This window comes from Diadema setosum, chromosome 1 (assembly GCF_964275005.1).
Source record: "Diadema setosum chromosome 1, eeDiaSeto1, whole genome shotgun sequence".
Classification (NCBI taxonomy): Eukaryota; Metazoa; Echinodermata; class Echinoidea; order Diadematoida; family Diadematidae; genus Diadema; species Diadema setosum.
The window spans coordinates 4149428-4158587 of record NC_092685.1 but is presented as its reverse complement, the minus strand read 5'-3'; the positions used below and the strand labels follow the sequence as shown (position 1 = coordinate 4158587).

Sequence of the window (9160 nt, the reverse complement as noted above, 5' to 3'; positions counted from 1 at the left end):
TTCAAAGTACTTATTCATTTTTGGGAATTGATTTCTTATTTAAAGGTTATACAGAAAAGATATGCATCATTCGTGTCAAAGACAGTATTGTGTGTAAGGAATTTTAAATATTGCGCATTGATCTTTGACATCTCAATCGCTGCACACAAAAATTACGAGCAGAAATGATGGAAGCTGTGAAAAAAACACTATGAACGAATCACTGAAACAAAAGGTGTTAATCATATGTCTCATTCCATATCACGAAAATGGGGGAAAATCCAGAATTTTGCCACAGTAATGATCTGATCTCATTCGAATGGCACCTTGATGGCAGACCCCTCCATCTCCTTCTGGAACCAATCTTCAAACATCTCGTGTTGCGCCACGGTGAAATAGTCTTTCCACTTCCCTTTCTTCCCTGTAAAAGAGATAATGACGAAGTCAAGTAAACGGGACAAAAGAGTGTTTTTGGATACTTAGTCCATGGGCCAGGCCAGATATTGGTACCACCCGAGGTGGCAAAACCTTTTCGGTGTCATTTTGTTTGTCGGGCATGGATATGCTTATCAAGCTATGATAGCATTTCCAAATGAGTAGCTTAGTCATAATAAATGGGTTTTTAAACAATTTGGTCTCGTTGTTATAGCCCTATACTTTTGAATCGAGAATAACCGCTATACAAAGAACAGCACTGTTTTCTGTATGTTCACAGGTGTTCTGTTGTAAACGCGGTGCATTTAGTCTTTATTCAAGGCAGCGAAGGGAATATCCAAAGGTTATGATGTCCACAGCGCTTAGTCTTTATTCAAGACGGCGAAGGGAATATCCAAAGCTTATAATACAGTGTATATCCCTTAATCTAAAGACAACAACAACAACAATAGTAATTCCTCGTGAATTTTACCGTATTTTTCAATTATTTATCATTTTCCGGTGAAAACGCTACCATGAAAACGCTAATACCCCGCCAATGTCGCTTTATTTCCATCCAACAATGAAAGATAATGCAAAAACAATGTACCGGTACACTACAATACATAAATGAACAGAGTGAATTTTGTTTAAAACTGATGTATTTGTTGAGAGAGTAGCATAAAAACAGTATAGATAATCCTCTTTATTAGGAACTTTAGATATGATAACGGTACATTGTTCTAGATAAAGACTAAGCGCACCGCGTGACAACTGTGGACATCATAACCCTTTGGATATTCCCTTCGCTGCCTTGAATAAAGACTAAGTGCACCGCGTTTACGGAACACCTGTGGACATACAGAAGACAGTGCTCTTTTTTGTATAGGGATATAAAAACGAGACCAAATTGGTTAAAAATTCATTTATTATGACTAAGCTACTCATTTGGAAATGCTATCATAGCTTGATGAGCATATCTATGTCCGACAAACAAAATGACACCAAAAAGGTTTTGCCACCTCAGGTGATACCAATATCCATTTTTCGGGTCTTGGCCCATGGACTAACTAGTAGTCTGATAGTTAATTCGTTTCCCTTCTCCGCTACCGATGGAAAGAATCTTAGTGCATATTATATAACTGTCATGGTTGTTCATTATTCATGGGATTTCTTGTGTTCGTGTATACATGTGTGTGTGTGTGTGTGTGTGTGTGTGTGTGTTTGTTTTGGCGAGATTTTCCCGTTTTACTTTTTTGTTGTTGTTTTTAAGAGTCAAGAGCGTGTGTGTAGAGTGTGTATGTGGTGATTTCTGCAGCCCCCTCCCCCATGACGGTGTCATTAAAGGGGCATTCTGGACGATTTTCATAATTTCACATCATGCAGTACATAAATCGACAGCTCCGTGTATAGATTCGTGGAATTTATTGTGGTCCTTGAGCAGAGAAACCAATGAATTTAAAATCTTAAACAAATTACACTGAACAGTGTTGATGACATCGGAGCCTCATATATATTTCAGAAATGTAGCAGTGTAATTCCATTACAATACCACATGCTCAACAAGTTCACCTGTGAAAAATCTATGCATGCCTTCTTCTTTTGTTCTGCTTCCTTGAGCCCCAAATCCTACATTCTTATGGTGAGGCTGCCATGTCATCATCCTTGTTCATTGCAATTTGTTATAAATTTTGAAAACATTCTCATTCCTCATCCCAATCACTATAAATTCTGAAACTCTGTACTCAGTTTAACTAATTTATAGTTGTTAAAATGTAAAAGTCTGAAAATCATCCGGAGGTCCCCTTTAAGGGCTCTTACCGTGCTTACTGGACTTCAAGTGTATAGGGGCGTTATCTGTAGTTGTTGAGCTAAGATAAACTTAATCCTGTTAAATTCATTACCAAGTATATAGAGAATCTTACCTTTAAAGAGAAAAGTGAGCCTAAGCGTCTCTGCCTGCTGTTCTTTATGTTCATCAGCTTTCTTCTTGTAGGTCTTCTGCATGGAGGACAGAGAGCTGTTCTCAACGACCCTCTGTAAAACCTCATCCGATAGAGGGCGTCCAATGTGCTCAGCCACCATTCGAATGTATTTCACAGGATCCTGACGACAAATTTCAGTTCATTTTATATAAAAATATATCATGCATTGTCGTTGTTTCTAACATGTTGCCAGAGAAACGTCAGCCGATACTAAATAACATCTAAGCCATTAGAAATCAGACTGAATAATTGTTAACTAGATCTGTCGTCTTTGGGACACGATACATACATGGTATAAGTTTGAACTTGATAGGCATAGCACTTTCTGAGCTAACCTCTGCACAACTTTTGGGGAGAAATAAAGAAAGAAGAAGAAGAAGAAAGAATCCGTACAGATACAGAAGGTGATCCGAGAGGATACTCTGATCACCTAATAATGGTAGTTGCTTTCACTGAACTGTTTGCTGACATTCGACATTGCATAAACGCAAGGGCTCATTAATGTAAGACAAAATACGGTTCGTTATTTCGAAGGTTGTTCATTCCTAAACACAAACAGGCCCGAATTCACGAAGGTGGTACGAATGAAACCATGGTGTAAACCACGGACAAAAACCATGGAGCGCCAAGAGTCGCATGGAATATTTCATTACGAATTCAGTCATTTCGTCGATGAAATATTCTGTAACGAAATGACAACATTTTGTAACTAAATGAACATTTCGTCAACGACGTGATAATTTCGTTAACGAAATGGTCATTTTGTCGACGAAATGACCACTTCCGTAACGAAATAATTCCGTGCGACACTTGGCGCTCCGTGGTCTTTGTCCATGGTTTAAACCATGGTTTCATTTGTACCACCTTCGTGAATTCGGGCCAAAACGTCCTATACATGTGTCTATACAATTATAGACAGTATATTCGTTCATCCTAAAAATGAAATAAAGGTCGTTGTCCCCCCCCCCCTTCCCTCCTGTAACTGAACTGTAACTATAGCTATAATAAGGTATCATTAAAAACCCTTTCAACACAGCAGTAACGATTTCTTCGTGGATTTCATCAACGAAAAAGTCTTACATACCCGCAAGATGTCTTCGTACCACACAAACAGCAAGTTTTTCACTTGTCGAATCTCCCAAAATTCTTTCAGGTGATCCGCCCAGGGTCCATATTCTATACCTGAAAGAACAAATAATATTACCAATTCTCAGAACACTTTCAGCAGAGCTGACTGACAATTTTCTTCTTTTTTTTTTTATATAGGCCCTAAGACTCTCCTTTATAATCAAGCAAGGAGGTGACTTCTCTCATCTCCCTGGTTAAAGGCATTATTTACTATTAGCGGATGAAACAAATACCCAGCTTTAGTGCTTCAAAATAGTTCTTAAATGTGAGTCAGGGATAGAAACAACCAATGTGAAAATTGAATCAGTACAATTGATAAGTTTTGTTAAGAATACAAAATGAGAACAATAGTTGTTATAAAAATGTTTCTAGACTAAACCATCGACAGTCATGGTTTATTGAGAAAAATAGTGATATTTCCTTACATTTTATGTTTTCTTGCTAAATTTTTATGGATGTTTTGTGATACAACTGACCTATGCATCAAAATAATGTGATATCTCTAACATTTTTAAATCACTGCTCCCAAATGGTAAACAGTACCTTCTGTTCAGTTCAGTTTAGTTCAAATTTATTTCGTTTTTTTTTTTTGTTTTTTTTTACAATGAAATAATATATAGACATAAATCTAACTTTCTTCAGTGACAAAAATGAAGCATGTAAACTTGTGCAAAGAAAACAATGATTAAAAACTTACAATAAGGATACATTACAATGGTTGGCAAAGTAACGAAAGAGAAGTGATAGTCAATATACACTGTGTGAAAACAACAAACGGAGGGACCCACTAAAAAGACAGAGCTTGTAGAATGTGGGCCCCTCTTAGGTAAAAAGATTTGCTGCAAATATTGATTGAAAAACCAACTAATAAAAAAAAAAAACAGGTGGACATTATACAATTTATTTACTTTCAGTGTATGATACCCTCATGATATCATCGCCTCAAAATCTCATCATTGCTTAACCAGTCAAAACCTGTGAAGTCATTTATCACATGCATGTAAAATATTTTTATTTCTAAATTCCTTTCAACAAGGGAAATCGACTGTTTGTTTGACGTGCGATGACGTCATCCACTAATATGCAAATGCGAGTGTGACAACTATTTTACCTTTTCGAAACGCTGATGACACATAACTCTCTTCATATTCTTTCAATTACTGGTGGGATTTCAGAACAGTTTATTCATTTCACATCACAATTACTGGAGTTAGCTTTGATGTAACGATGAAAATAAAGAGTTTGGACGCATTGACTACAAATGTAATCTAATTCGAGAAAAAAAAAAGATTTATGTTCTGCTATTTATACTACACTTTCATGTAAAAGCTGAACTTTCTCCAGATGTTTCTGGTCCAAAGCTTGATGTGCGGAAAAGATGGCAGGCGGTCGGATGGTTCCAATTGACCTTTACGTCTGGAGCTCTGAATGTTGATTTAGAAAAATATTTACCGAATTTAGACAACTTATACTCACTTCCGTCGACAAACTGCTCAATATTTTTCTCCCACGAGAAAGGAATGTCTCTGGGGTAGTTCTTCGTAAAGTTGTACCATGACACTGCAGTGTCTTTTGGGTTCCGAGCTACGTAGATTACCTGCATAAATATGACGACAACAATTATACTCATCGTTGATTCAGTGTGCCTTATTCTAAGTGATTACGTGCCGTGATATCGTTAATATTAGATATTCGCATTACGAGACGAACTTTGCTACTTTGTGCAGGCACGGCTATCAAAGCGACAAGACTTACATTATACACTGTTGGCTTGCCAATTAAAACAATGCCTATAATACTTTCATTGCATACGTGTTCATGATTATGATTTGTGTGAATGGGAAGCTTACGTATGGGTCGACTTTTAGGGTTTTAGGTCATAAGCATTGATGCAGTCAACGCGTGAAAGTAATAATTAGGCTATTTTGCCACTTTCTCCATTATACATGTAATAACAATTATATCATAATGGGGTGACATAACAAGGAGAAACAAAACATGAACTGCATAACATCGAAAACGTAAGGTACATGCACTTTATGCTTCGATCAGGATGTATTATTAGCCACCAAAGGTCTGCATGCAGTTGCCTGTTTGATCAGTCTCATGACGCACATCAACCCCAAAGACTTCTTGCTGGCTTCTAAGGCAGAAATCCATGACGTTACAGTTCATTATTCGAAGGTTCGGTATTATGAAGCATCGTACACCGAAGATTCGTTATTCGGAAGGTTCGTTGTTCTGAATATTCACTAATCCGAAAACGAATATGTGCGTTGTTCCGAAGGGTCGTTAATCCAAAAATGAAGTTCGTTATTCCGAAAATGAACGAAGAAAAGTGCTAGACAACACTGGGACCAGTGTTGTCAAGCACTTTCTTGTTTACATCCAGTTTCCATGCCATAGTATCCCGGCTTTTTTGCTTGCTTGTTTATGTTTTACTTTCCTTCTTACTTGCTCTAAAGTTCGTGGACGTCAGGCTGATCAAGCACAAGCTTGTTTGCTTAATATGGTCATTTTCTCTTCTTCTTCTTCTTTTTTTTTTTGTGTCTCAGTCACTTTTCAACTTGTGGAGTGTCTTTATATACAACATGAAACAATGAAACGTTTTGCATGTTTGAGGAACCTGCTTTTATGTGGTTCTAGGGCAATTACCCAATGGACAATCACCCCATACACGTACCCTTTTCTTTACGATAACCATTGTGATCCTAATCCTGAACCTATTCCTAACCCTAACGCAAACTCTAACCTTAAACCTCACCCTAACCGTGTATATGATAATTTACTCTTACCTTTCTCTTACTACTCTTACTGTTTACACTTACCAGTATTTACCTCAATATATTCATTTATTTTGCTATTCTTAAATATGATATATGCCTGCTGGAAATATATAATATACATCAAACCTATTTTGAAATATGTTGACAATCTCCACATAGCATTTACACAAAATCCGCATGACTTATCTTTGGATGACAATCTAACGAGAAGGCCTATGATGGAAAAAAAAAATAACAACACAGAAATATGATATGTTGTAGTTTCATGCGACACACGTGAAGCGTGCATTCAGAATAAGTCGATGAAATTCCCCACCCCAGCCCTCCATTCGTTTCATAATGCTGACCTTTCCTTTTTCAAGCAAGTCTTGGGGCATGTATTTTAGTCTGAGATGAGTTTGGATGACTCTCGGTGAGGGCGCTTTCTTTATCTTCTCCATGAATGGCGTCATGTCCGGAGGATTCTGTTCTTCCTCCTCCTTAGTGTCCGGCAGTTTTTGGTCCAGGTCGATCATTTCAATCAGAGTAGAGCTGGAAGAGCGGTCAATTTTCTCTGGGTAGCCGTCAGAGAGGATGAGACCAACAATTTCCAACATCCAGTGGGTTCCTGCAGGTTAAAGAAACATTGGATCTTATTATTCATATAATACTTCCACGTTATCCCGCAGATTATAGCAGCTTTTATAATCTGGAGTAAAATTCTTGAACGAGACAATGTACAGCTACAATAAGCATAATGTCTTTTTAAACAAGTGACTGTGCTTCATCAAAGAACATGAGCCCACATCCGAAATGATCATCATTGTAAAGTGCTACATCGTGTATGTTTTGCCAAATATTTCATAGCTGAGCTTTATAAATCAATGCTTGAAACCGGTAAACATTACTTTAAAGGGACTGTGCAGTACTGGTTGAGGTGAGGATTCAGATTTATAACATTTTTGGTGAGATAATGAAAAACTTCTTATGAAATATGAAAGAGCATGTAGTTTCAAGAAGGATTCAACGTTTATTTGATGAAAATTGTTCTTAAAATTGCTAAGATATCCAAAAAAGCGATCCTAATAAAATTGACAGGCCACGACTTTTATTAGGATCTCTTTTTTTGTTACCTTGTTTTCAGATATCTCAGTCATTTCAAAATCGATTTTCAGCAAATAAACTTTTGATTCCCCTAGAATTATATGCTCTTTAACATTTTCATAGAGTAGTTTCTAAATATCTCGCAAAACGTTACAAGCTGAATCCTCACCTCAACCAGTACTGTACAGTTTCTTTAAAGGACAAGTTCATATTTATATACATGTGGATTGAGTGAATGCAGCATTATTAGTACAACACACCAGTGAAAGTTTGGGGAAAATCGGACAATCCGTTCAAAAGTTATGAATTTTTAAAGTTTCTGCGCAGTCACTGCTGGATTAGAAGACTACTACAGTGTATGATGTCATATGCGTACAGCGATATAAAGAAAATAAAAAGAAAATTTGACAAAACTTCACTTTTTGAATAAAGTGCACATTTTTTTGACTTGTTACTGACATATTATAAGGGTAATATTATTCCCCCTGCATCCTGAAAGAGAGAAGTCAAGTGTTCTTTTGTTATACGAGAAAAGTGAGAATATGTTGAATTTTCTTTATTCTTTCTTTATATCGTTGTACACATGTGACATCACAAGCTGTTGTAGTCTTCTCATCCAGCCTTGACTGAGCAAAAACTTTAAAAATTCATAACATTTGAACGGATTGTCCGATTTTCCTCAAACTCTCACTGATGTGTTCTCCAAATATTGCTGCATTCACTCAATACACATGTATATGAAGGTGGACTTGCCCTTTAACAATGCGATGATTCACACAGTGTAGTATAAAGTTATTGCATTTTTTCCAAGTCGCTAAGCATAATCAACAACTCACCTGCTTTTGGATATGTTATGACCCATGTGTCATCAGGACGAACTTCAAATGTCCGCATAGCTTCGATGCTAGAATCTAGGATCAGATTTCCGTAGTTAATTCCGTCATAGGCATGGATACGTCGGACATAGGACAACTCTGAGTCATCCGCCATTTTTAACAAATTGTGTCTGGTTTAATAGAGAGAGAAATGCAGAATTGTTTAAGCATTGACCAAAACGCCATGTAAAACAAGAGTGACATGCATTGCAAGTACAAGTTTAAATGGAAGGAAGGAAATAATCAAATCATCTGTCCACTTTTTGAATGCCGATTGCTGATTGTCAATCAGAGAAACATTCAAGTTGGCAACCGATTTTAATCATCATGGTGTGACGACATAAGGAAATCACACAAATACTATTTAGTCTTAATTTCTTCACATTAACCCCACACATAATTATGAAACTGTAAATATTGTTCTTAACTCTGTAGAACACCTCCTGAATAAAGGAGTATATATCAATGGCGGCGCTATGGCATAAGTGGAGAAGACTCCCGACTCCCAATCCCCGGAGGACCCGAGTTTGAATCCCGCCCATCAGTGCTTACGTCCGACACAGAAGTCATGGCCGGGTACCTGGCAATGCTAGGGTAATGATAATAGCATGGTCGTCTGGTAGAGCAGTGGCAACACTGAAGAGGCTACCTTGGGTGAATAAGACATTATTATTATTATTATTATTATTATTATCATTATCATCATCATCATCACCATCATTATCAATGGCTTGAGAGACGTTCCCGTCACACACTCTAATGGCTTATGAGTAGATTTATCTGGCTCAGTTTCGACAATCCCTTTTACAACACAACAAACACTTCCAGTTTAATGCATAATTTACCATTTGCAGAAAAACAAAAACCCAGCATTAGCGCTTCAAAATAGTTCTATGATATATGAGTTAGG

The 9160-nt window shown here is 37.1% G+C and overlaps 1 protein-coding gene across 1 annotated transcript; it reads right to left on the bottom strand.

The window, feature by feature from the left end:
* Positions 1 to 290: 290 nt before the first annotated feature.
* On the bottom strand, positions 291 to 8365 carry LOC140246723 (sulfotransferase 1A1-like). Its single transcript, XM_072326065.1, has 6 exons — positions 8212 to 8365; positions 6640 to 6899; positions 4983 to 5103; positions 3463 to 3560; positions 2319 to 2499; positions 291 to 400 (listed from the first exon to the last, which is right to left on the bottom strand). The coding sequence occupies exons 1-6, from the start codon at positions 8363 to 8365 to the stop codon at positions 291 to 293; spliced, it is 924 nt and encodes a 307-aa protein (XP_072182166.1).
* Positions 8366 to 9160: the final 795 nt, after the last annotated feature.

Bases quoted from the DNA above. Each gene is read 5' to 3' on its own strand.
- LOC140246723 (XM_072326065.1), bottom strand. From the start codon at position 8,365: ATGGCGGATGACTCAGAGTTGTCCTATGTCCGACGTATCCATGCCTAT. The intron at 6,900-8,211 runs GTGAGTTGTTGA...TTTAACCTGCAG, and splicing joins CATAACATATCCAAAAGCAG to GAACCCACTGGATGTTGGAA. The intron at 401-2,318 runs GTAAGATTCTCT...TCTCTTTTACAG, and splicing joins GCTCACTTTTCTCTTTAAAG to GGAAGAAAGGGAAGTGGAAA.